General features: G+C 45.0%; 3 protein-coding genes across 5 annotated transcripts; all 3 read left to right on the top strand.

Moving 5' to 3' along the window:
- The first annotated feature begins 692 nt into the window (after positions 1–692).
- Positions 693–5204, top strand: ndufs2 (NADH:ubiquinone oxidoreductase core subunit S2). The gene is made up of 14 exons (XM_030085511.1): positions 693–824; positions 1924–2027; positions 2146–2336; positions 2427–2547; positions 3247–3359; positions 3508–3582; positions 3774–3851; positions 3940–4025; positions 4111–4230; positions 4298–4427; positions 4515–4610; positions 4700–4783; positions 4892–4949; positions 5034–5204. Exons 1-14 carry the CDS (start codon positions 718–720, stop codon positions 5069–5071), a joined length of 1401 nt encoding a protein of 466 aa, XP_029941371.1. The 5' UTR covers positions 693–717; the 3' UTR covers positions 5072–5204.
- A 171-nt stretch (positions 5205–5375) lies between these two features.
- Positions 5376–10428, top strand: fcer1g (Fc epsilon receptor IgFc epsilon receptor Ig). 2 transcript variants are annotated; one of them, XM_030088425.1, is made up of 5 exons: positions 5376–5534; positions 8245–8336; positions 9589–9636; positions 10215–10238; positions 10325–10428. In XM_030088425.1, exons 1-5 carry the CDS (start codon positions 5474–5476, stop codon positions 10376–10378), a joined length of 279 nt encoding a protein of 92 aa, XP_029944285.1. In that variant the 5' UTR covers positions 5376–5473; the 3' UTR covers positions 10379–10428. The 2 variants fall into 2 exon arrangements, with proteins under 2 accessions (XP_029944285.1, XP_029944284.1); XM_030088424.1 differs by lacking the exon at positions 5376–5534 and adding an exon at positions 6290–6909 and having other exon boundaries at positions 8265–8336.
- Positions 10429–12590: 2162 nt separating this feature from the next.
- Positions 12591–25133, top strand: nectin4a (nectin cell adhesion molecule 4a). Of its 2 annotated transcripts, none has more exons than XM_030088272.1 (11): positions 12591–12944; positions 16741–16932; positions 17390–17557; positions 18167–18445; positions 18532–18649; positions 21087–21241; positions 21323–21482; positions 21744–21819; positions 22025–22087; positions 22672–22872; positions 22978–25133. In XM_030088272.1, exons 1-11 carry the CDS (start codon positions 12890–12892, stop codon positions 23356–23358), a joined length of 1848 nt encoding a protein of 615 aa, XP_029944132.1. In that variant the 5' UTR covers positions 12591–12889; the 3' UTR covers positions 23359–25133. The 2 variants fall into 2 exon arrangements, with proteins under 2 accessions (XP_029944132.1, XP_029944133.1); XM_030088273.1 differs by having other exon boundaries at positions 22675–22872.
- The last annotated feature ends 2005 nt before the right edge of the window (positions 25134–27138 follow it).

Genomic DNA, 27138 nt, shown 5'->3' on the forward strand with positions numbered 1-27138 from the left:
GGACATTGCTGTCCATGTGGGGAAGTGTCTTCCATTTCATCTGGCTTCTGTTACTACGTAGGTTCAGGAATGCTGGAATAAAACTTCACAGATTAATTTTTTTTTTTTCTTTATAAACCTCTTAGCGACTGAAATTGCACCAGATGGACGGCTGTGGCATGGCTTGGTTGGTAGTGTGGTTGTCAGTGTGAAGGTTGCAGGTTCCATTCCACATGTCAAAGTGCTCATGAGAAGAACGAAGAACCAGAGGATGGACTGAGCGCCACGCATTGCAGCTGCTCCCATAGAATGTGATTAACAATGTAAGCATTTAAGGAGATAATCAAGCAGTGGAGAAATGCTGTGAAGTAAAATTCATTAAAAAAAACAACTTTTTTGAGGAATTTATTCTTCTCAATGTCATTTTTACTGATGAATATTATGAACAAACAGAAAAAACTCTAATGGCTCAGGTGTTAGGTAAAATTTTTGACAAATTATTGATTAGTTTTACAGAATGAAATATAAAAAACACAACCAAGTGATTAAAAATCAACTTTAAAAAACGGATTTAAAATAGTAAAGGTTTTTTCAGCCTTTTTTATGTATTGAATATAATGATTAAAAAAGGCAATTTAATAAAGCACAGTACCTCTTTCCTCCGGCAGGTGGCGCGCTCTGCCTTCACGCCTCCATAGGCGCTGCAGCCACCGCAGAAGAAGAACGTCATTGGCCGTCATGGCGTCCACAATGTTGAGGTCGCTTACTAAACTCGGACGTCCTTCAACAAAATTAATATTAAGCCAGAATTTGCTGAGCCCCGGCTGCGCTCTGCTGCAGAACAGGTACGAGGACGAGCGGGAGGAGCGCGGCGCGCGGCGCGGTGTCCGCCGCCCGGTTTTGTTCGCGCTGTTAGCTTGGGCTGTACGTGACTGCGCACCGGGAGGCTAACGCTAGCACGATGCTAAACGCAGTTTCTCGCCAAAATGACAACAAAACCAAAACGAACGTGCTTTTAATTAACAGGGTGTTTGTCGGATGTGTATATTGAAGTAGCAGTGGTGTTTCCTGCGTTTCCTGTTAAGCTGCTCGGAGGTTAGCTTGCCGGTGTCACCAGTGTTTACCTTTCAGATCTGACATCTTCACTCAGTTTAAGGTCAAAATGCTTCCTATGAGGAGGACTACACTCCTATAAACGAAATATTTTCATTTTAAAAAAGCTGGTGTCCATCATGTGATGATCCTGAATATTTTACTCCATCTTAAACGGAGGAATTACATTCATGCATCAGTTAGCGTTGAGTAAAAATATCCTTTAAATGGCTCAGTTTGCTAAATCTACTCAGCGTGACTGAATTATGTTGTTTTCAGGGTGCCGTCGCCTTATGTCACTTTGTTTTGTAACGCTCCATTATGCAGCATTACATATTTAGGCCAGTAGCATAGCATGCACGCACAAAATTATCTGCAGAGCTTTGATTTAAGATGATATTATAAAGTACACTGAATCAATCCCTACATAGTTTGTGTTAACACAGTTAAATCTATGTAACTCCACAACCTGTAGATACATTGATATTAACCAACGGACTGACTTCCTATTTTATTTTGCAAATCAGAGATTTTTCTTGATGATCTCTGTATCAACTTTCTTTCTTGAGCAATCCATGCAGTTGAATATGAAACATGGGACTGAGAAGTTCTTTTATTCCGACAGATTTTAATCTCAGCTCAATCAAACCCTGAAACAGTGTGGCTGTGGAGGTGAATCAGCCGTCCTGGATTGGTCAGATCTGTTAATCCGTGTCAGCCTGCCAGGCTGGGTGTTGCCCAGATGATCATCCTTTCCAAATCACAGCCTCATCAGTATGAGATTACAGCCTGTCAGGCAGGTGGAGAGCCTGTGCAGTGCTTCTGGCCTCACAGTTGAATAATGATTTGCAGGCAGAAGCAATGGCAGCCGGATCCAGAGTGGATGGAGCAGTACGCCGGGGCGGTGATGTACCCCACCGCCGTCAATGAGAAGTGGACTCCACCTCCATGGAACGGTAAATGACTTCAGGACGCAAGAAGCAGAGGTCAAAGTGTAGATTCAACCTGGTTAAGCTTCAGGCCCAAAGCACAGCCGCACCTGATCAGTTAACATCTTCGTCTTCGTCCCTCCAGACAAAGACCCCCCCGCAGAGAAGGACGTGTCCAACCTGACCATCAACTTCGGGCCCCAGCACCCCGCTGCCCACGGCGTGCTGCGTCTGGTGATGGAGCTCAGCGGAGAGTCCGTCAAGAAGTGCGACCCCCACATCGGCCTGCTGCATCGCGGCACCGAGAAGCTGATCGAGTACAAGACCTACCTGCAGGTGCCCCCCCCCCCGTCCCACGGCTCTGTCTGAAGAGAGACGCGTCGACAGAATTAGATTTTCCTGATTCCTGCCTCTCTGATGCTTCAGGCTCTGCCCTACTTCGACCGTCTGGACTATGTGTCTATGATGTGTAACGAGGAGGCCTACTCTCTGGCCGTGGAGAGGCTGCTCAACATCCAGGCTCCGCCCCGCGCCCAGTGGATCAGAGGTACCGTCAGAATGTCCACTGCTCGAGAAATATGCCCATTAAAAGCTGTGAAATTGGTACTTTGATATTTCTTGAGAACCTTAAAAAACGGCTTGATTTTAATTTAAATGTTCTCACTCTAACGTTAGATGGACAGATTAGACAAAAATGTTCCTTTTACTTGTTTCAAAAAGCGACTGAGGGCTACTCTTAGAAAAGGTGGAAATATGTCCAAGTAGTTCAAAAAGCAGCTGGAATCAGGCTCGCAGACGATGTGTGCAGAAATGTTCAGTAACACTAATCTCATAAACTACTGTCTGCCAGCAGGTGGCGTAGTGCCTACATGAACCTGCAGACTTTTCTCAGTTCTACCAGGCGGCAGGAGAATCGGATTTAACGTGCTTCCCGGCAGACCTGCAGTGTTTGACTTGTGGAAATTTAAAAATCAAACGAAAGTTCAAAGGTTAAAGATGCTAAATCTGAAATAAACCGGAGAAAAGTCCCTACCTGCGGCTGCTGCTGGTTTCAAGAGAGGAGATCAAAATAATGAAATGACAACGTTAGAATCTTTTTAAAATGTTTTATTTAAATTACATTCTGTTTATTTAGTGATTTTAACCATCGTTGGACTGCTGCAGCCTCTCAGTGAGACTGACCCGCTGGACTCATGAATGCTCCGTTTTCCCAGCTGTAAACGTGCGTTCTGTTCCGTCCCTGCAGTCCTGTACGGAGAGCTGACCCGGATCCTGAACCACATCATGGCCATCACCACGCACGCCCTGGACATCGGCGCCATGACGCCTTTCTTCTGGATGTTCGAGGAGCGAGAGAAGGTTGGAGCCTCGCTGCTCGATCGTGCTGAATCCTGCTTCCTCCTGAGAACCCACGTTTTGTAGATCTCTGTTTTCTGTGGCTCATCTGTGTCTCTAGTGTGAAGAAGCGATTGCAGACGGTAATCCATGTGGTTTTGGATTCTTGCAGATGTTTGAGTTCTATGAGCGTGTGTCTGGAGCCAGGATGCATGCGGCCTACGTCCGGCCCGGCGGCGTCCACCAGGTAGGAGGAGGAGACGTTCACATCCCGGAAGCGCCTCTCATGAACAGTTAAAGATAGCCGCAAAAATAAAAATAGATAAACAAATAAAGGTCTGCACATGTTTAATATTCATTGCAGTGAGCTTCAGGGCTGAGAAGTTTTTCCATGAGCTGCAGAAACAGTCAGAACTTTGAAACAGTGCTGCGTTGCAGGATTTGCCTCTCGGCCTGATGGACGACATCTACGAGTGGTGCAAGAACTTCTCCATCCGGATCGATGAAGTGGAAGAGGTTGGATGCCTCCGTCTGCCACTTAAATGCTCAGGATGAACGCGAGAGCAGCGCTGATTTTTAATTTTTCCCTCCCTCCTCTGGTTAGATGCTGACCAACAATCGCATCTGGAAGAATCGCACGGTGGACATCGGCGTGGTTTCAGCGGAGGAAGCCCTGAACTACGGCTTCAGGTGAGAGGAGACGAGCAGGACGAGTGAAATCAGGACTTCATCTGACGCGTGTGTGTGTTTGTGTGTGTGTGTCCTCCCCCCTCAGCGGAGTGATGCTGCGGGGCTCGGGAATCAAGTGGGACCTCAGGAAATCTCAGCCGTACGACAAATACGACGAGGTGGAGTTCGACATCCCCATCGGGAGCAACGGCGACTGTTACGACAGGTAGAGGAGGCGCCGTGTGGCGAGCGGCCCGGCTCTGGGTGTAAGACGCTGTGTGTGTGTGTCTCAGGTACCTGTGCAGGGTGGAGGAGATGCGGCAGTCCCTGAGGATCATGCTGCAGGCGCTCAACAAGATGCCGGAGGGCGAGATCAAGGTGGACGACGCCAAAGTGGCTCCGCCCAAGAGGTCCGAGATGAAGGTGAGCCCGCCGCCTCAGCTCCCCTTAAACTTCCTCCTCTGTCTCCCTGAACTGTTCGTCTTTTAAGGTGTGTTTCGGCTCTTCCAGATGTCCATGGAGTCTCTGATCCACCACTTCAAGCTGTACACAGAGGGCTACCAGGTGCCTCCGGGCGCCACCTACACCGCCGTGGAGGCGCCCAAGGTGGGACCAGGCTTCCTCCCGCCAGGAAGAGCAGCCGCCCCACTTCCTGCCCCCCTTAATGAATTCTGTGTGTGTTCGGTGACCCGCAGGGGGAGTTCGGCGTCTACCTGGTGTCGGACGGCTCCAGCAGGCCCTACCGCTGCAAGATCAAAGCGCCCGGATTCGCCCACCTGGTAGGAGACGGCGCCGAGCGCCGAACATGAATTATTGATCGGCTTCATTAGACGAGACAAATCGCGAAAACCCTGAAGCCTCACCGGCGTTTCTGTTTCCCGCCGCAGGCCGGACTGGACAAGATGGCCAAAGGTCACATGCTGGCCGACGTGGTGGCCATCATCGGTAAGACAGAGAGCGCCGCCCGCAGGACACGCCCGGAGACGCCCCGGCGTCACTCACCCTCTCCTCCTCCCCCTCCTCCTCCAGGTACACAGGATATCGTGTTTGGTGAAGTCGACCGCTAGCCGCCCGGGGATCCTCTGCCTGCCTCACTTCCTGTTCTGTGTTCAGCGCCGTGCGGCGGTGGAGGCCGCCTGCAGCCGCTGCTGTACAGTGCTCCAATACTCCCAATAAATATTTTATGGACTGTAAAGCAGCTGCTTCTGGTTTTGTTTTTTTGTTTTTTTTGTTTTTTTAATCTCACACTTCTGAGAGCTGGACAGACAGGCTGCACGTCCGCCCTGGTGGGTGGAGGTGGGGGGGGGGGGGAGGGGAGTGGTCTGATGCAAGCTGAGGCAGATGGACTTCAAGCTCAGACCACAACTTCCTCTGTTTGCTGAAAGGCTGAAGAGCGAAGCTCCCCGGCGGTCCGCCAGCGGAGTGTGTAGTGTAGTGTAGTGTAGTGTGTGGAGTGTGTAGCGTGAGGCATGGCTGCGCGGCGGCTGCTGCTGCTGGCCGTCCCTCTGTGGACGAGCTTCGGACGAGCCGGTGAGTAACCCCTGCACCCTCTCCTCCCCCCCCCCCGCCGCCGTCCGGCTGGGCTCTGAACTCGACGCTCGGCTCCCGGGGTGGAGGCGCCTCCTCCCCGCTGCTGAAAGCTGCTGCTTTGATGTCGCTGCGTGCCGCCGCTCGCTGTGCCGCCACAGTCTCAGTTCCTGTCAGAAGCTGGCCTCCGCGGTGAGAGCCATCGCCATCGCCATCGCCAGCCAGCCGCTTCGCTGACAGGAGGAAGCTGAGGCCGTCCGTCACGTTCAGAATCTGATCAAATCTGATGCTTCTCCTTCCTCAGTGCGCCTCAGGCAGGTGTTACAGTGGAACTAAAATATTAGTAGTTTTCTGTCACGATTTCCTCAGGAAATCACTGAGCTAAACTCATAAAACGATAAAATTCATCTCTTTAAATAACTTTAAACGGGTTATTTGTGACTCAGATTCATACAAAGTACAACTGCGTCTCCAGAAAACAAACCTATAATCTGTTCAATTGATAAATCGCTTTGACTTATGGGCCAGAAAAGAACAATTCCCACATTTTATTTGTACATTTACAAAAGATCCAGTGTTTATGAGATTAATCACTGAGGTCTTTTTATTTCACTGAATTAACTGAGCACAAAAAAAAAAAACGTCTTTATGTTTCTGTAAACGGAAGTTTGTGGGGACGCTGGTGGAGATGATATCACTTCCATACACTAAACTCAGAACCAGTTAGTCGCAGCTGTTGGACTGATTCTCCTTCGATCAACAGAAGCGGATCAGTCCGGATCAGTATTGACCTCTCAGCCTCCTGCGATGAGGAGAGCCATCATGTGACCAGAGCTTCCAGGGAAGTGATTCATTTCCTTTGATTTCACATCAAGTGGAAAATGACGTCTTTCAGCGGGTCATCACAGCGGCGCTACTGCAGCAATGTAAACTTTAAATGTATCTGTAAAATAGCAACAGGGAGATTTCTTATATTTATATGGAAAAAACAATTCAATTTAACCATAAAACTTAATTTATTCACAATATTTTCATGTAATTTCAGCAAGAAATCTGACAAGCCTTTTGTTTTTAACACTAACCTGTCTGGAAAGTGTTTTATTAATGAAGTTCAAACAAACAAACAAAACGTAAAATGAAAAATAACTCAGAATCACACCTTTACCCCGTATTTACAGTATTCACAGGACATATCGATGGACGGTGGGCTAAAATAACAACGTGAATGTAAAAATGTGGATGCATAAAACCTGTGTCTGGTATGGGATGGGAGCTGTGTGTGTGTGTGTGTGTGTGTGTGTGTGTGTGTGTGTGTGTGTGTGTGTGTGTGTGTGTGTGTGTGGAGTTTGCATGTTATTCACATGCGTGTGCTCATCCGGTTCAGCTCTGAGGTGAATTTTTGACCCCAAGTCGCTGCGATCAGCTCCAACAGTTCGTTATCATGAGCTGGAAGGAGCTGTGCAGATCACACACACGCACACACACACAAACACACAGTCATCGTGACTGGAAAGGAAGAAGCAGAAGTTCATTTAATCTTTCTGATACGTTTAATTGATTCTCTTCATGGATGTAGTAAAACCTGTTGTTTTTAACTCCCTGTGATATTTACTGAGACATAAACGTGTGCAGACAAACTAAAAGTGTTGATTCATAAAACTGTAAGAAAAACAAAGTAAAACTGAGGAGATAAAATAAAGTTTTGAACCGATAGAAACACTTTTAAAAGACATGATGGGAATTAAAGAGGTTCCACTATTGGTACATTTATATTTTCTGTATGTTTTGACATTTTTTGAAAACATTTATAATGAACAAAAGAATCAATATTGAACAAGTGAATTAATAAAATAAAGTATTTTTTTAGAGTTTAGTTACAAAAACCTAATTTTGACTCGCAGAAATATGATATACATTTTTATTTATACTTTCATATTTTAGTATGAAGCTGATGTTCAAAAAGATTAAAGACTCTCCTTCAACTATTCACATTTTCTATATTCATACAAGACATATAGAACTTTAAACCATCATGTTTCTGTTCAACTCAGATGGAATACAAATAAATACTAATTTACCTGCATATAAAAACCCTGAAATTTTAGTGATCTGAGTCTTAATTTGAATTATATTTAAGCTATTTATAGTTGGGCTATTTGTTGCAGAGAACGATTCATAAACGATTTTTTGACATTGAATTCAAGGTTGAGCAGAAATCTTTGTCTTCGCGTTAAGATAAACGTTTTCTATAAGCTCTTTGGAAACATTTTTAGATTATTTGGGATTCTGTCCTGTTAATTCGCTATTTCAACAACACAAATAAAGAAATATTAAATGAAATTACTGTAAATACAATGTAACTTTGTTTTTTGTAGACTTCTCTCCTCTTTTTTATTTACCACATCAATCGGGGTAAATTAATAGACATACAAGATTTTCGGGGGTTTAGATCCTAAGAAATAATGAATTTGAATGGACTATGTCAGTGTGAATGATTTCCTCAATGTGAAAGAATTTAAAAGTAAATTTTGAATAAATGAAACGAATTATTTGTAGTTTCTGCTGGAGCCTCTGTTGAAATCTGACATGGCGACAGCGGCGTTGCCCCATGAAGCGGCGGCGTTTCGGACGGAACTCTTTCCACAGACTGTTTCACATCGTCCTCGAGCGCTGCCGCTGTTGCTCAGTCTGTTTTGTCTCGGTGTTTCCGCAGCGGCTCTGCGGCAGGACGAGATCTGCTACGTGCTGGACGGCATCCTGTTCCTGTACGGCATCATCCTCACCGCGCTCTACTGCCGGATCAAGGTGTGGAGAACAGCCCGCTGAGATAAATCCTGCAGAAATGAAACGCACATCCAGCCAGAGGAGCGCCAGGCGAAGCGCAGCGTCTCTGAGATCTGCCTGGAAAATAAGGCGTCGTCTGCATAGAGCACTTCCAGGGAGAGCAGTGAGGTCCAGAAAGCTTCACTCAGTGAAAAGCAGATCGGCTTTGGAGTGAAAATATCCGCTCTTAATGTTTAAACTTGATTAATGACCCGTTTGAATCCGCAAACTCTCAGCATCTGGTCCGATTAGTACTGATTTAATGACTTTCCACTGAATCAAGTTTACCTGGAGCCGCAAAACACGTTTATCATTTAAAATGAGGTGAACACAGCTCATAAAATTTAAAAATGTAATTAGAACAAAAACTACATCTTCTGTTGCACTTTGAAGTTTCATGATGATAAATATTTTCTTAGGTTTTAGCTGTGTTTTCCCCCCCTGATTTTAGCTGTTTTACACTTCATTTTCAACATTTTAGCTATTTTTTTAAATCAGTTTTGTGTTTTTACTTCCACCTCTAACCCATTTTTAACCTTTCTTCTCATCATTTTAGGTTTTTATTTATTTTTTTCCCCACTTCTTGTGTTTTTCAGCATTTTTCCATTATTTTTTATTTTCATTTTTTAATGCTTGTTTAGCCAATAGATAAGAGTCCTTTTCAAAATGATTTAAAAAACAAGATAAAGTGTTTATTTCCATATATGGTAATTCAGCGAACGTTTCAGGGAGCTGCAGGTTGATCTAAACCACTGTATTAACTCCAGACAAGACATCTTTATTCTATCTCATTTTGTTGATTAAAAACTACTGTTGAATCAGAAAGTAGGCGTCTTTAAAACATGCTTTTTATTAGAAAAAAAGGAAGTGTCTCTTATCTGGCTTCACAGTTTGACTTCTCTAAAGTTTCCTCCATTGCTTTATTGCGGAAATCTTTGAGTTTTGTTTTTAAGAGTTCCTCTTCAGTCTTTTTTAATTATTTTTGTATGCATATCTGCAGCTTTCCCACAGTGAAATATATAAAATTAGTGATTTAGCGGTTGCGAAGTTGCCACTTTTGTGTTTGGACAGCATGAAAGGTTGTGACTTCTCTGGTTCTTATACAGTCAATATTATTGATCTGTGAATAATTCAACAACATTCGTGTCTTTTGTTGCTGCAGTTTCGCAGTCTGCTCTGATCGCACCATAAATACGACTTCCACTGGCTTCTAATTTAACCTTCTATCTTGCAGATCTACAACGCCAGAGAGGCCAAAGCTGCGAGCAAGAAGGCCGGGCAGGTGAGAAAAAGCACTTCTAAATGCAGGCGCTTCACACAAAGTGATGCATGTGTGGCTCCGTGTGGTGAATTTAACTATTCTCGTGATATCTGCTGTGGTCAGTTCTTCCTCTCAGGCCGCCGCAGAGCCTCCATTTCTTCATGCAGATCTGGTTTTGCTCGAGTGGAGAGGAAATAAAAGAGGCTCGGCTTCGTTCAGTCAGGGTTAGCGAGGGAAATGTAAACTTTTTGTGTTTTTTTTTTAATCACACAAAACAGCTTCTCACATAAAGACATCCAAACTTAAAAACATTTTTAGCGTCGTCTCCCATTGAAATGAGTTTTTAAAGCATTTCTTTAATCTTTCACACAAATACGACGGTGGCCCACAGGTTCAGATGGCAGAAACCATTCTGACCTCTTCCTGTCACTGTGCCGTTCTGCTTTTTTGAAACCAGCTGTTTAAATTTGTGACGAGGAGCCGCAGCCTGCTGGCAGCTCTCGGTTTGTGGTTTGCATCGTTTCTCACAGTTGTTGCAGGTTCTGTTTTCTCATAAATGTCCAGCAGCTGAATCTCTTGTTGTGTTTCTCTCCCGCCAGAACGCAGAGGACGGCATTTACACGGTGAGTTTCTCAGGCCTGCTCTGACAAAGAAAAGCGTCCCGATTCCTCAGATCAGCTGATAAACATCGCTTTGCTTCCTCCTGCAGGACCTGACTCCTCATGCCAAGGACACGTACGAAACCATCGGGATGAAGAAGTGACTCTGAGGGAAAGTCCGCCTTCAAATACCTTCTTCTTCTTCTTTTTTTTTTTTAAATTAATTTAAATATTGCACACGACTCCCTGCTTGTATTAGGATGTTGTTTGATACAGGAAGTGCACGGCAGTGTGTGTGTTTCTCTGTTGTGTTTAGAGGAAGTGTCACAAAAAACCTGAAACAGATCGTCCAAACTCATGTTTTATTTTGTTTTGTTTTTTTTAAACTGCTCTGTTGTACATATTTAATTTGAACTCAGGCCTACAGGGATGCTTCTGGGAATGGTTACAATGTAAAACAAGCTCAAATCCGATACATTCTATAAATCGCCCTTAAGTAGTTAAAAAAACACAAACTGCATTTTGAATGTTGAAACTTAGAGATGTATTTCAAAATAAAAGTTGAAGTGCAGCAATAATTAAGATATTTAATGAAAACCTTCATACAGAGGCTGACTTTTTCTGATAATAACTACAGAAAAAAATATATTTTTTAAAGCAGGAACTATGTTTCTCATTCAAAAATGATTCCATTTATTGGATTATTTTCATTATAGTGCAGTAGAATAGAAATACTGGAGGGGAATTCTTGAAAAAAAAATCTGTACTGTATAAATACTATCTGGTCCTTCAGGCTCTGAAAACACATTAAAGTGTTGCAGGAATCACTTTAACTGCTCTGAAACAACAACGAATGAAAAACAAACAGGTCTGGAAATTCTGGATCCTTCTGTGTTTCTTTAGAGGAGGATTTCTACTGGTCCTCTCTGAGCTCTACAGCGAAACCTTTTGATTCCTGATCATGATTTTAACTGCATCACATGTCCCACTCACTGAACACATTATATAAGAAAAAAAGAGAGAAAAGATTTCTTCATATTGTGTCCAAACTTCTCTAAAAGTCATGTACTTAACCCTCCTCCTCCTCCTGAAGTTACTTCACCAACAGGCCAAACTCATCCCAACCAGTCAACAGAGGTGGATCATTTCCAGAAAAAATAATTTGTGAATTCTAACGACTTGCTTGATACTCTGGATGTAGAAATCATTGAATGTTTTTTATCTGTAGCTCTCACTGTGGCTGTATTTTTAATTTTACCCCCTTCACACCCAGCCAGGCACTGAAACGGAAGGTTTCCAATTCTTTCACTCCTTTTTCTCTTTTTATTTGTGACTTTGTGCCAAAAGAGCCATAAAAAGCGTTGTGAAGCAAGTAATGTAGATTTCTGTACTGCTTTCTAGAGCCCGTTTCCTCTTTTCTTACAGTTGTTCAGATATGACGCCTGCCTGTGAGAGGTGGGAAGCTTCGTATTGCTCTGCTTGTTGAAATTCTCTGAACTCAGAATGTAAAAGTTGTGGCTTTGGGATGAGCAGTGTTTCCTGGAGACCACATGATGGCAGTGATGCTGTCTCTCCTCACTTTTTCAAATCTGTTTGTTTTTTTTGGAGCTGATGCCTGCTGTACATAACAAAAGAAAACTATTAAATATTTCGTTTTCATAATCCCAACCCTTGTTTGTACTTAAATAGCACCTGTATTTGTGAAATATTTATGAATACTATGCTATATTTCACCAAATCACGCTGTTTTTTGACATTTTTGTATTGTTTATTATGGTCTGTTTACCTGTATGATGGTATTTTGGGGGAATACGGCCTCACTAAGTTGGATTTAACAGCATTATGCTGTTTCCACAAGTCTTCATTACACCCGTTTCCACTGGATGAAAAACAAATTACCGAACACAAAGCGCAGGGATCCCTGCTCCATTGAACGGTAAGCGTGTGGTTACTGGTGTTGTGATCCGGATGATCACACTGATTTGTAAATGGAGCTGTCCTCGTGCGCGGGGTGGAAGGAGAGGTCACGCGTGAGCGTGAAACAATGGCGCGGCTTTCTGCGATCCTCCCAGGACGGAAGGCTCATCATTGTGTTTTCTCCTCGGCGGGGACGGGTTCTTTGTCTCCGGTTGTTGTGATCGTGAAGTTGAAACGGCTGCTGCGTACCTGCCCGGCCCACGTGCTCCTGCTGCGAGCGCGAGCAAGTAAAGACGCGACGAGGAATAACTGTCGCGCGGCCTGTTTTTCACCAAACCGGAAAGGTGACTTTTTTTTGGAACAGGTGAGAGAGAGAGAGAGAGAGAGAGAGACAGAGAGAGAGAGAGAGAGACAGAGAGAGACAGAGAGAGAGAGAGAGGGAGGCGTAACGCAAACAGGTGTATCCCAAACAGGTAAAGCTGCGCCTTCCTTCGATGATGGCGAACGTTTCCTGACTCCAGCTGTTCCCCGGGACTAAACCACTCCACTTTCCCCCCAACAAATTCATCTATTCACCCATACCTTCGTGCGCGGATGGAAGTTTGGATGAGTTTTACGCACCGCGTTGGGATCACCGTCCTGCAGCAGCAGCACGCGGCATGAGCGCGCGCCGTGCGCCTCGCGCCCACCTGTCACCTGTGAGCGACCGCGTTTCTACCTGTTCACGGCGCTGAGGGCCTCCGGGGTCTGGGGGGAGGATGAGCTCTCTGCTGAGCCGGCTCTCTCTGGCGCTCTCCGTCCTGCGGATCTTGGGTAAGAAGAAGCGTTTTTACGCACAAACTTTCTGTCAATAAAGTAAACAAACTTCTGTCCATCTGGGTGTGGTATGGAGGGATATAGCTCTAATATTTACAGAACTGTGTCATCCTCGAGCTGTTGCTGTCCTCGTTTTGTTTGCACATATGCAGAAGTTGTGCACACTCCGTATAGCCAGGCTTCCACCCGGAGCTGGCAAAACACCTGCGGCTGCCTGACATTTCAGGAAAAACAGGTTGCTGTTGGTGCAGCTCCCCTCCTCCTGTCTGCCCGCTGGACCCTCCTGTTCCTATTTCTGATGAACCACACATGCCGCCATGTGGTTAGAGAAAGCAGCCCCCCCCCACCTAACAGGACTCACATACTTGATGTTTTCAGGTCATGCTGTGGTTCCGGTTAGAGAGCATGAGACACTTCAGGCCGTCTGCACGGCCTCCCTGAAGCGTTCACAGATAAACATTCTGTCTGGTCTCATCTCTGATCTGCTATTGTCTGATCTCTAGCACGTTTTGTGGCTTCAGGTAAATATGATTTAGGGGAAATTCAAGAAAACATGGCCGAGCGTGAGTCCAGGTTCTGACCCAGATCTTCTCTTTGGTGTGACGATGCTCATCCTCCTGCATGAGTTTTAATGTGTTTGTGGGCCTCAGCGTTTCCACATCTCCTCTAACAGCTTGCTTTATTCTTGATTCCCATTCTGAGCGTCACAGCTGTGCAGCACATGATGCAAATGCTTCATAGGGAAAATAAACAGGATTCCAAAAGTACAGCATCATATTTATTTCCAAGAAGCATATTAGGCCAGGAAAAAAAACCAACTACTTTCAGTCTCCTATTAGTAGTGAATGAGTGTTATTCCAGTAATGCAACGCAGGCAAATTCCACCTAAGAGTGTCTCACACACACACACACACACACACACACACACACGGAAAGAAAACACCTGTATTCTGCAGAACAGTCATCAGTTTCATGTAAACGCATGAATCAGATTCTTTCCACTTATTCATCCCGACAGTTTCTGAAAAACATCCTGATGCAGCTCCTGAAGCTGCTGCTGTTGGTGATGTTTGTTGCTGCCGTTGCCTTTGTGACGTGACTTCCTCCGTCCTAATGAAAAGCTAATTGTTTCATTGTGTTTTTGTCCGATTAAGTACTTAATGGGTATTTGAGTAATTGCCGTGTCTCAGTCAGGGATCTTCTCTCCGCTCTCTGTGGCTTTTCAGAAATGACCTGTATGTAGAAATATGTTGTAGCTTTCTGACACTGATCCTGTAGTTTGAGGTGAGAAAAGTGAGGGATAAACCAATCAATAATAATCTAACAGCGAATGAATTTAAAGAGAAACAACGTCTGGAGAAGAATTATAGCTCGAATACATAATGCACAGAATTGTTTAATATGTCAGTGTGTGTTTGATGACATTGATAAACTTGTGGTACAACTGTCTGATCGACCTGTGGAAACCTTTTTTTTTTCCCTGTTTCATATATTTATTGGTGAGCTCACAAAAATATGCTAACACTTACATGGAATCACATTTGTACACCTTTGACCTCTTTTTTTAAGTTTTAAGTGTAAAACAACACAAAACTAAATAAAAGGAGAGAAAAAGACCTGTATAAATCTACTGTGATACCTCTAAAAATCAAAATTTACATTATGATTAGGTAATTTTTGACATTTCAACATATCTTAAATGTTTTCTGAGTTATCGGTATGTGACATGTATATGTATATGATAATTGTTGTGGTTTAATCTCATTAAGTGCAACAAAAAACTACAACTTTGATATTAACGACACACCTACATGTGATTTGTCAACACTGTGATGGATTTATTGTGAATCTCACAGATTTCAGTTTAGAAAACAAATAATTTATGACTGATTTGCTCCTTTTTAGCCAAATGAATGGATGAATGGAAGCCCTGCTCCAAACGTACAAGTTTCACATCATGAAAGGTCACAACGGTGACAATCAAAGAAAACATCCAAATACTCACTGAGAAGGAATGTGTCGTTTTCCATCTCAATCTGTCTGTTTCACCAACGTGATTGGACATAAACAGCGTCTCCAGGTTCCTCCATCAAAACTGAGAGCAACAGCGGGCGATGAGTGAATTTATGAAAATATTCAGCCTTAAATTAAGACTGCATCCCATTTCAGAGGCTGAGTCTTCATATTGACTCTAAACTTCGATCAGCATGTTGAGTATTTGCAACGTCGGGCTTCTTTTACCAGACATATTTCAGAATATCACCCATATTTCCCCTCCTATTTTAAAAACCCAGATTACTTGTGTTGCTCAATCGACCCATTTCGGGTGGAGTTGGCTTTTGGGCTAAAAAATATAAAAAATATAATTCTCCAACCTAATTGTCTGTTTTGGGTGATTGTTCCAGCTCCTCTGCTCCTCTTCCAGCGGGTTGTCAGATTTACAAATTGAAGCTACCTAATGAACAAAGTGGACAAAACTCATCAAAATATGTTTTCTCTCACATGTGGGATTTCTTTTATTTCCATTATTGGAAAAATACCAACGTCCTTGACTGCTTTATTGTTGTTAGACACACTTTGCTAATCGGCCTCACCGAAAAGCTTTTGTTTGGAAAGTGAAAGTTCTCGTTACACACATTGTTTCTTTATTGCATTTCACAGGATTAGACGTTTTACCTACGTTTTCATCTGATCTACTTCCAAAAAAACTCAAGTGAAAAACATCATGCTAATGCTAAAATTAGCATTTAGCTCAGAGCTGCCGCTGACGTATGGTGAAAACAAGGCAGCGCTGTTTCTAGCTGCAAATTACTGTAGCGGTGATATTTACCTGACAGAGGCAGCGATTGTCCTTCCAGCTAGATAAATATGGTTTGTCACGCTGCGAGCGCTCATTACCGCAGGCCGTCCACCTTCATTCTTAGCCGTTTCAGACTGCGCCCTGCTGAGGGTACAGTCCACGCCAACATCAGGGATCTAGTGAGGAATTAAGGTTTCATGCTTGTTTGGATTGTGTGCTGCAGAACGAAACGCAGTTTTATTGTGACTGCGTGCCGAGACGAACACCTGACAAGTCCCAGCAAGCTTTTCTGAACTTGATTTTTAACGATTATATTGAAAATGAGGAATCGACACCTTCCTTCTGCTGATGTGTGTGTGTGTGTTGCAGTTTGAAGATAAGGCGACATTTCCTGTTGTGTCTGCGCCCAATAGATTAGCATCTGTAAATAGGGGGAGGGAAGTGTTAAAAAAAACAAAAAAACACTTGTCTCGTATCTGTGGTTCACAAAAAGTGTCGCATCCTGACCAGATGAGACCCACAATGCCTAGAGAGGCGTCGCGGTTCGACCTTGATGTTCTGTGAGGCCCCTTTGTGCCTTGCTGGGTCTAGACGGCGAAGCGGATTCTGTGCGTTCTGCTCATCTCGAGCAACAAGTCGAGCCACATATCTGCTGTGGTGCTCAGCCCTCCTGACAGACGGCCTGTTTTCACTGCGCTGCTCTCCCGTCCTCACCCTCCGTTTCCAGATCGCACTCAGGTCATTGGATCTGCGGTGTCACGTTTACTTCTACTTTCTGTTGGCTTTATTAGTCACCATGACTGAAATGTTCCTCGAACAGATTTCAAGGGTTCCTGATGAACCGAAAATGTCCTTGATCGGTAGCGTTTTCTTTGAGATGGAACCATAGAAAGGTTTCAGAAGCAATGGATCCTGGATTTTTGCCCTGTGTTCAATAAAACCCAATGTCTAAACCGTCGTCTCTGTCCTCAATCCATCTCTCTCTGCCGACAGTGATACAGGGAGACTTTCTGGACCCCCCTCAGACGGAACCTCTGCGCTCTCTGGCCGAGGAGGAGACCGTCCTGCCGTGCCGCTACAGACCGCCGGACGAGAACGTGGTGGTGCAGGTCACCTGGTACCGGAATCAGCCGGGCGGCTCCAAGGAGCAGATCATCACCGCGCACCATGTGGACGGACAGACCGGTAGGCCCAGGCGCTTCTTCTCGTCCTCCCGGACTCCTCCGTCGACGCCGTTTCAAGTCGGTTTTGTCAGCCGTCGGTTTTAGGCTTTAGTTCCTCTTCTTTGCAGAACTTGCGGCGCTTCGAGGCGAAGACTTCACGACCTGGCAGAGTGTAAAATGAAGTGAGAGACGGTGACGGCGCAGCTGCGATACTGCAGAAACAGTTCCAGGCTGCCGGCACGCTCTTCTTTTTTACACCGTTTATTTTTATGTGATGTTAATTTAAGATTTGATGCTAATTGTGACAAACGGGATGGGACGGTCGGCCAAATGCGCAGTTTGTGATGTTATTTCGGGCGAGCGTGTCGGCGTGTGCGTGGAAGTGAGAGCCACTGAAGCAACCCCGAGGGTCACTTCTGAACTCCCTCAACCTGATCTCTTCTGTCACCCCCTCCCCCCTCCTCCTCCTCTCTCTGCAGCGTTCGGGTCGTGGTCCCGACGTGTGCGCTTCAGGAACAGCGATCCCACCACCGACTCGTCGCTGGTCATCATGAGCACCGAGGTGTCGGACGAGGGGAAATACTCGTGCCGCATCAACACCTTCCCCTCGGGGAACTTTGACCGAGCGGTGTCGCTCATCGTGTGGAGTGAGTCCCTCCCCACCCTCGCCGTTCTGATCTCGCCGCATTAAGGGATTATCTCGGCAGGAAGGGTAGCTAAGAACGTGTCGTACGTCTAACGATGACAACTGATCGGCCACGCCGAGAACTGACATGACAGAGGGTTAATGTGACTGGTCAAATCAGGAGTCTAATACCAACCAAGCCCCAACTAATGATACCATCCATCCATCCATCCATCCATCCATCCATCCATCTTGCGGGTACTTGTTGACCCTACATTGCAGACTGGGCCAATGTGGCCCTTGGCCTGGGTCTGTTTTCTGTCATGTGTGAGCATTTGGACCATTCTGCACCTAATTCTACATGAAAACTCACACATAATGATTTGTATTTTGTCTCTTTTGGTCATTTAGTTTACAGTCTTCTCCATAATTCCCTCCATCCATTGCTATGGTGCTTCGTCCCACCGGGAATGAAAACACAGGAATATCTTACTGACTGTTTATTTCAAGTAGTTTTATAGTTTAGTTCTGGGGGATTGGGTAGTTTGCATGTTGTGTTTGTACTCTTATTTACAAAAAGACCAGATAGTCTCAGTGAATGACGGTGACATGTCTCCACCCCCTCGTCCAGCTGTCCCCATCTCCTCCCTGGACCCCGTCGTCCTGGCGGAGGGTCAGTCGTACAGACAGGCGGCGGCGTGCCGGTCCGTGGCCCGCCCTCCCCCCCGCCTCTCCTGGGACACCGAGCTGAACGGGCAGTCCACCAACCGCTCGCTGGACAACGGGGCGGTGTCCTCCTTCTACTCCCTGCACCCCCTGAGGAGCATGAACGGCAAGAAGCTGGACTGCCTGGTGTGGCACCCCACCTTCCCGAGCCCCCGCCGGATCCAGAACCGCCTGGTGGTCCACTGTGAGTGGCGCGCACACGACACACACACTCAACGTTAAAAGATGCTCCAGCTAATAAACCATGCGACTGATCCCCCTCCCTCCCAGACCCCCCGGACGCAGAGGTGACCGGGTACAGCGACGACTGGCACGTGGGTCTGGAGAACGCCGCCCTGAGCTGCGTGAGCGGAGGAAACCCCAGACCGCGGAGTTTCACCTGGATCAGGTAGAGCCTCCCTCCTCCCCGTCTGGCTCTCGCATGACTAACCGTCTCGTGCGTCTGATCACTGTTACTTTCCCGGGAGCCGCTCCGGTTATTTGTCCTGTGATTTAAGGCGTGCAAATGGAAGGTTGCGCTCAGGTCATCCTCAGGACCCGTATTTACTGAACACACACGTTTAGTCGAGCTGCTGCCAAATAGTTATTTTTAGGAAATTGGAGTTGGATTTTTCCAAACGCCAAAGTATTAAATGCTATTATAAGAAACACCTGCATTAATAATTATCACAGCTTTTGTAGCCTCTAATATTCTCGTATTTCCTGTAATGTCATTCTAAAGAAAACAGAGGGATGCATGAGTTACCACATAAAGACTGTAATGTCTCAACCATGCGCGGTTTGACACTCGTATGTACAGAGAATCGGTTCAACGTGAGCCGGGCGGATTAATTCAGATAGGTGTGATTTTGTCTCAGACAGGAATAATTCAGTGTAAACAGAAGCTGAAACAATGCCGGAGCTTCAGCGGCGCTGGGTGCATGTTTGAACTGGATCCGTCTGTTGGTTCGGGAAGGTGCAACTTTCCACGTCGAAGGAAGAGCGCACGGATGTAAACAGTGCACGACTTGAAGTATATAAAATATCAGCTCTTGCAGTTTATGCATGTTTGACACAAAATGTAAAACTAAAGATGTTTTTATTGCCAGTGGAACGCTGCGGTGTGTATAGTGTGTGTGGAAACCCTCCTGGATTGGCTGGCAGGAGGATCTCCACCCTTTCTGTCTGTGGATGGAAACCCACACAGCCGTGTGTCATTTGCGAAACGCGGCGATGACCGACCGTAAACCCAGACGAGGGTTTGACTCAGATGCCTCGGCTTCTTCTGCTTGACTCATTTTCTTTTCCCTCTCTCTCTCTCTCTCGCTCTCTCTCCGGTTGCGTTAGACTCGGGGCGTGGCGCCGGGTTTGGCTCGGAAAATGCGAGCCGGGCATTACGAGCAGGTGGAAGAGGCGCCGCTCTCGGCGGATTACCACAAGTGACAGTTGAGGGAAGGTTTGCGCATTTTTCAAGGTGCAGGTCGAGCAAACAACAAACAAGCGCGCGGCGATGTTCGGGGTCAGCCGCATTGTTGTTGTTTTTTGCACAGATGACGATGCAGCCGCTGCGTGTAATTACTCACGGGAAACACACCTTTCTTCAGTGAGTAAGGATTACCGGGCACAGGTCTTGCATAAAAAAAAACTGTTTAATGAGATTTGACAAAGAAAACCAAGTCAGCAGTCAAAATGTCTGGTTGTAGTCGGTTTGTCCTTACTCACTCACACACACTCACACACACACGCAGCCAAGGCAGTGGGCAAACCTGTTGGCTTTGTCAGTAATAGCTGGTGTCACAGTGTCGTGTTGCAGCTTGCGTCGATGAGGCAGTTTCACACGAGGGAGGGGGGACAGGAGAGGGGAGAGGGGGGAGCTGTAAAACGAAAAGGGGGGGGGGGGCTGAACATGTGGATTTGTCTGAGATGTTATCTTATGTGTTGCGCGTGTTGAAAACGGGCCGGTGTGAGGAGTGTGTGGAAACCTGCCGCCTCGCTCTGCGTTTCAGGGTCAGGCTGAATCTAACGTGCTCAACACAACAACAACAACAACGCCGAGGCAACACCCATCGCGAGCGCCGCCGAAATGCTTCTCCCTGACTCACGCTGCCGGGAGCCGCTCCGCCAGCCGCCTCTCACGCGAAAACGAACGGAAACGCTCCAGTGAAAGAACAGGGACCACTCTGGGCTGGAGATTTCAAACTCTGACCGAGCACATTTCGTAGAGATGCGTTTTTACAAACCACCTCGTCTTGGAGACAAACTCTTTGTCTTTAAATTCATGCATTTCATATTTTTGAATCCAGTAATGCTAATATTGTTTTCAAATGTGATTCAACCTGTGTTGCGTGGATCCTTTGAGGACCTCGTAGAGCCACAGGGTTGTTGGTCTGAGTCCAGAGAGGAAAAATAATGAAGCAGAGGAGTTGGAAGAGGGGAGACTGGAGGCGGCAGAACGTCGATTAATAGCCACTGCAGGAGATGATCTACGAAGGAACAGGAGGCACGAAGCCGAAGGGCTACAGCGGCACGTGTCACTTCCTGTCAACTAACAACAGGAAACTGACGCCACGAGTCACACGCAAGCACACCTACACTGGACGAGTGTGTCTCGAGAGAAGTGTGTGTGTGTGTGTGTGTACATGGAGAAAACATGCAAAATTAAAAGAAAAAAGCTGCGATAAAATCCATTCAGTAACCTTAATTTATTTAAATTGAAAAATTAAAAACATGCAATAATTAGGGAAATCATGCAAATCTCAACCCTTTCCTGCCTATAAAAGTCTTTTAACTAACTCCTGAACCTTTTTGGGTTGCACCATGTGAACCGGTTTCTGTTCTGTCTGCAGGCTCCATGGCGAGCTGCCCCAAGGCGCCATCGCTTACGACAACGGGACGCTGGCGTTCGGGCGACCCCTGAACCTGTCGGACGCCGGCACCTACCAGTGTGCGGCCAAGAACGAAGTGGGGGTGGGGAAGGCCGACGTGGAGGTCAAGGTGAAAGGTCAGCGTGGTGCCCGTCTGAGTAGAGCCAGCTGAGACCGGGCGGGTCGGTGACCTCTGACCCTTCCCGTTTCCTCCACAGTGCCTCCTGAGAGGCGGACGGACGTGGAGAGCCTGATGATGATCATCGTGGGGGCGGCGGCCGGCGGCCTGCTCCTCCTCATGCTGGTCGTCATCATCTCCATCACGTGCCACCACAAGCGCAAGAACCAGCGGCTGAAGAGGGAGCTGACTCAGAAGAAGTACGAGAGCGAGCGTGTGTGTGTGTGTGTGTGATGTTTAATTAAGATGGGATGAGATTAAAGTTTAACGGTCTCCTCGGGCCGCCTTTATTAACACGGCGCGGCTGACAGTTAACAAGGCCGGAGTGTGTTCGGGGGGGGGGGATTAGTGTGAAATCCAGTGTAAGTAGGACGTGTAAAACAACAGCAGAGACAAAGGAAAATGCATGAAAATTAAATAAGGCGTGCAGAATGCGGGATTTAACACGTGATCTCTCGCAGGGAGGAAATCAGCACGCTCTCCAGGCAGGCCTCCTTCAGGAGGATGAACTCCATCAGCACCGACACCAGAGGAGCGGTGAGCCGCCATCTGAATTATTCCTCCTGCTTTCGGCCTGTGAGATCTGACAGAGCCTTCCCGCTGGCCGTCATGAAAACATTCCCTGTGATCAAGACTTGAATCCGCTCCATCGCCGCCACTGTCAATCACGTCCTCTGAAAGGCAGAGCTTCAATAACTCCTGATCTCAGCTCAAATCTGACGTGTTTTTTTCATTGTTACAGACAGAAGAAAACATCCCTCTGAGGGTGGAGGGCACCCTGCGGACCAGCCTGTCTTCCCTCGGGGTCAGTCTCAGGGTGGGGGGGTGGGGGGTTCTGGGATCGAGGCTCCAGTCTGAATGAAGAGCATCCCTCAGTTTTATTATGGGATTCCTCTAGGCTCAAGCATTCCCATTCATCTCCATTTAATCTTAAATTCACCCATAAATCCCTCTGCTTTACACAATTTAAGGTCCAATTGATGCTCAATATGAGCCTTAGATCTCATTAAAATGATTTTAACATTAATGTTTTCAGATAACTAAATGATTTTCATTTAGTTGAATCACAGAGATAATCTGTAATTTTGAATTAAAAAATATGCATATGTACCTTTTTTAAATTAATACATGTCATAGATTTCATTGTTTTTTAATTAATGAAATACAATAAAATATGTAGAAGAATGCAAAATTGTTTATAATTTTTCTGCCAGTTTTTTAAATTTACGTAATGTTACTTTTTTAAAGCAGAGGTGAGATTATCAAGCTGTCAACAACACACACCGTCTTTCCCATTATCAGCGAATCTGACGCTGTGAGAGGTCTGCAGGCGGAGGAACAATCGTCTCCTGTTGTCGTTTCTGAGGTGTGTGTTGTGTGTTCTGCCAGCAGGAGCAGGCTCAGTGTCGAGACAGCCGATCCACCATCTCAGGTGGGCGTGGGGGAGGAGGAGGGGGCGGGGCCTACGACTACCTGGGCAGACCAGTTTTATACAACAGCTCCCGGCGGGGGAGAGAGAGGCCCCTGGATCGGGACGAGGAGAGCCGCCTCCGAGTGGAGACCTATGTGAGAAACAGCTCCATATCCCTGGTGAGTGGGCAAGTCGGAGCCTGACGCGACCCGGCTGGCTCGCCAATGCGCTCGCCAGCCTCCGTCGCAGTGATGCTGATGATGCAACCCTGTGGCTCTCCGCAGCAGGAGACGCGATTCCACCCCCCCATCGCGCCCTCGTCCTTCCCCGCGGCGCCGTCCACGGAGCTCGTCAGGCAGCTGAACGGCAGCGCCGTCATCCCGTCGGACAGCGGCTCCCGGCCGGGCAGCGTGGTCGCCAAGCCCCACCGGCTCCCGCCCGCCGGCTACCCGGACGACGAGGACGAGGTGGACGAGGGGCTGGGCGGCCCCGCCAGCCAGGAGCACCACGACGACCAGGACAGCGAGACCAACAGCTCGCAGGCGTCGGAGGCGCTCAGCGCGCGTTACCAACAGACCAACGGCACCATGAGGCCCAAGTCCAGGACCGGCGGCCCCATGGGCGGGCCGCACGCCTCCCTCATCCACAAGGCCCAGATAGTATAGCTCAAGTGTTTCCCCCTCAGACTCAGCCTGTCGTGCAGCTACCAAGCCGTTCCGATCCACAGTGCAGTGAAAAACTCTGGAGAACAGACGATTCCGATCAGGAGACGCTGAAGCGGAGACGAACCCGGGTTGCGACATCGTTCAGTGTGAGGTGAACCACGACGGCGCTGAGTTCTGCCTTACACAACACCGAGTGGGATCCGCTCCAAAACACCGGCGGCTCGCTGGTGTGAGGCCACGCCCGCAACATGCATACCTCCGTATTGTCTTCCCTCGAAGCGCCGAGGTGGTTTGGATCCAGTGAGGAGCGATGTGTCCTCTGAAAATATGCAAATGATTTATCAAATTTTTTTTTGAAATCGTCTCTGTCTGTTGATACCAGCTGTTTTCTCACATAAATCTTCCCCATGTTGCATCATTCTGATTGAAATCTGTATTTCTCCTCTGAAGCGACTCTTTATTTCATTATAGATGAATAACGTCGTTTGGAGCCATGAGCTGTTTGCTTGACTTTCTTCACTTCTGAAGAAAAAACTCGATCAGACCAAAAGGAAAAGTGAAAGAAGCACTAAAAATCTCAAAATCATGATATTATATTTTGTGAATTTTCTAATTAAAACCAGCTAGTTTACTTTAAGGGGGAGTACTATTATACTTCCAAAATGTGGGTGATATTGAAATTGAAATGGTTTATTTTTCAATTTTTCAATTGATTTCTTTACGTTTAAATTGATCTTTATTTATATAATTGATACACATCTTGCAAAACACTGTGCATGAACTCATATAAAATTTCCCCTGCATCATTTTCCCCCTCCTTTAACGATTTATAGAAGAAATAATGATCAAAATAAATTAAACAGTAATCTGGTGGTTTCAAGGCTCTAGATTCAAAACATAATTAATCTTACAAGCAGGAGAAAAGTGATGTCTTTATTACTCACCAAGAAATAACGTTGGAAAATGCATTTGCCTGACTGTGAACCACCAAAACGAACGAGGTGCTAAATCCTGTCGACTAATCAGATCAGAAGTCCAACAGCAGACACAACAGCGAAACCAACGTGTTTTGCTCGAGATTCAAATCGCACCTTGTTTCTTTCTTTGTTTATGTTCAAGCATTTTACCCAGATCATATTGTGGAGCTGTCATAACAAAGGGCTTTAGGCTTCAGAGGAAATATGCAAATATACACAATCAAGACAGGAAAAATAAGAGAATATATAAGTTTTTTTGGGATTATTCAATATTCTCTATATGTGTAAATACACCCAGAGACCACAGATCGGTATGTTCTGTTTGTTTTGCCCATCCATCATGAGAAATTACTTTTTTCAAAACCAGGCATGCAATGTTTCTTTGTGGACTGTTGGTTTTATGACTTTTGTCATGATTATTCTTATTATATTTTGTGTGTTTTGAGTATTTTTGGGTTCTGTTACAAACCCGGATGTGGGGAAAATTGTGCCAAGAAAAAAAAATTCTATTTTTTATTTTCGCAACGATGAAGTATTATTGTGTTTCTTACAATGTGTAATATTGTGTTTTAGTTTTCAGGCTGTAAATATCGGGACAGAAATGTGGCTGCAGACAGCGCCCCCTGGTGTGTACTGCTGGAAAGTGCATGGACCCCCAATGAGCCACAAACTACTGAACTCTGAAAGACTGGTTCTGGCCACGTGCCTGGATTTCTGTTTATTACATGGGAGCCTGTGTGGGAATAATTTTTATTTCTTTTTGATGGGTGAAAATAAATGTACATGATTTTTTTTTTATTTACCTGAAGATGTGTTTTTTTTCTTTTCCCCAATGAAGCATGGCTAACAAGTCCAGATAGACTTTAATTGGATTCAAGAGTTGTTTTTGTTTTCTCTCATTAGACAAAAACATAACTAAAGCTAAAAAACTGTTCATATTCAACTCAAATTTCTGCAGAACCAGACTCTGAGGTGGAGAATTTCTGTTGTTCCAGTTGAGGTAAGGAAATAAAAGAGAGTAAAGGATATGGGAAAGGATTGTTAGGAGGGATACAGACACAGCCATTACTTTAAAGCTTTACTGTTCCAACCTGCAATTCCGTTATATTGTGTGACTTACAATATAAGCAAAATTGAAAAAAAGAAAGAAAAAAAAAAAGAAGAAATTGTGGGCAGAACAAGCACCATAAACACCTGAGCAGTGGAAAGTTCCCACTTTGGCCGCATTTTTCCCTCTGGGGATATGGGAATTTCCCTTCTCCTACCTGTGACTGATGACACAGCCTTTCGTGACTTTTGATTTTGTTGTCGTCCCCTAAATGAATTGGGCACAAAAGGAGAGAAAATAAAGTGAGTTTTAGGCAATAAAAATGCTTCATTGCAAAGTCTGATTCTGAATTAACAAGGAACAGTCCCACACTTTAATTTTCTTTAAATGAAAAGGAAAAAAAATACTTACTATATTCTTTATTTCTATCAAATACATATCTCCTTACATTTTGTACACAGTTTATATAAATCAAAATATAACACTCAACATTTAGCAAGAGAGGTTTTTATGACTTTTCATCTTATTTTCTTTTCTTTATTACAGTGAACTGCTGCATTCTCCTTAAAGAGATCTGTTTTGTTCTTTGAGGAAAGGAGACACAAATTCAAGAACAATTTGCTCAGACAAGTCTGGTTGTATATGTATTTTCTGTCTTTATTAACTGACTGGAACGTTGCATAATGTATCATAAAAAAGACAAAACTCTTAAAAAAATATTTTCTTAAAGCTGAATTTTTAAAAACATTATTAGCATCATATAACATCAGAAAATTATTTTATTTTTATTGATTTATTTGTCCTTGATGACTTTATTTTGTTGTATTTTGATAATTCGGTACAACTGAAGCTTTTTAAAACACTAATTGTTATTACTTTATTTTAGGCATAGTAAAACACCTGTCAGAATTACAAAATGAAAATCAGCCCGAAAATATAAAGCAAAACAAACAAACAAAAAAAGATCATGAGGAAATAAAACATTCTGACTGTGTTTATTGTTAAAAACTGGTAATCTCAACTCAGGTCACATTTCCAACATCTCACATCTCTTCAAAGGTGAAACTAAAGGCAAATTTAAGGCTTTAAAAACAGCAGACAATAAAAAAATGGATGATTACTTTGGTTTCGTGCACTTGTTTCACATCTCGTCACTAGCTCACTGAACTCACTTAAATTCAGTGTTCACACTTGTGTGAAAAGTGTTCTGAGAATAAAGATTTATTTTGAAAAAAAAAAAGAATTTAAATAAAACCAAAACAACAACAACAACAACAAACAAACAGTACAGCTGGGGCAAGAGAAAGAGCACTGTTATTATTTGGGAGAAGAAATGTGATGGCAAAAAATCATTTCACACTGTTTGAACACATTGAATGACATGTTTGTTATTATGGTAAAATGGTCAGATATTACAATCACAGTTTACTAGCAATTAACTCATTAACTAGAAAGTTAGATAACTAGGTAGCTAACTTATAGTCAGCTAGCCTATTAACTATTTAACCCAATGGCTGTTAGCTCGGAAGCTAATTAGCTAACTGACTAACCAGCTAGTTAGTTAGCAGGGTAGCTAATTAGCAGCTAGCTAGACAGGTAGGAAGTTAATTAAATAAAGGTTAGCTAGGTAGTGAGTTAATTAGCTAGCTAACTAACTAACTAACTAACTAACTAACTAACTAGTCAGCAACACCTGGCCTGTGCGTGCGTGCGTGCGCGCCTCCGCGCGGAAGTTCATGATTAGTGACGTCACGC

This window comes from Salarias fasciatus, chromosome 3, assembly GCF_902148845.1.
Source record: "Salarias fasciatus chromosome 3, fSalaFa1.1, whole genome shotgun sequence".
Classification (NCBI taxonomy): domain Eukaryota; kingdom Metazoa; phylum Chordata; class Actinopteri; order Blenniiformes; family Blenniidae; genus Salarias; species Salarias fasciatus.

Bases quoted from the DNA above. Each gene is read 5' to 3' on its own strand.
- ndufs2 (XM_030085511.1), top strand. From the start codon at position 718: ATGGCGTCCACAATGTTGAGGTCGCTTACTAAACTCGGACGTCCTTCA. The intron at 3,360-3,507 runs GTTGGAGCCTCG...GGATTCTTGCAG, and splicing joins TGTTCGAGGAGCGAGAGAAG to ATGTTTGAGTTCTATGAGCG. The intron at 4,428-4,514 runs GTGAGCCCGCCG...CGGCTCTTCCAG, and splicing joins CCAAGAGGTCCGAGATGAAG to ATGTCCATGGAGTCTCTGAT.
- fcer1g (XM_030088424.1), top strand. From the start codon at position 6,793: ATGGGATGGGAGCTGTGTGTGTGTGTGTGTGTGTGTGTGTGTGTGTGT. The intron at 6,910-8,264 runs GTTCAGCTCTGA...CGGCAGGACGAG, and splicing joins CACATGCGTGTGCTCATCCG to ATCTGCTACGTGCTGGACGG. The intron at 9,637-10,214 runs GTGAGAAAAAGC...CTCTCCCGCCAG, and splicing joins CGAGCAAGAAGGCCGGGCAG to AACGCAGAGGACGGCATTTA.
- nectin4a (XM_030088272.1), top strand. From the start codon at position 12,890: ATGAGCTCTCTGCTGAGCCGGCTCTCTCTGGCGCTCTCCGTCCTGCGG. The intron at 17,558-18,166 runs GTGAGTCCCTCC...CCCCTCGTCCAG, and splicing joins GGTGTCGCTCATCGTGTGGA to CTGTCCCCATCTCCTCCCTG. The intron at 21,820-22,024 runs GTGAGCCGCCAT...TCATTGTTACAG, and splicing joins GCACCGACACCAGAGGAGCG to ACAGAAGAAAACATCCCTCT.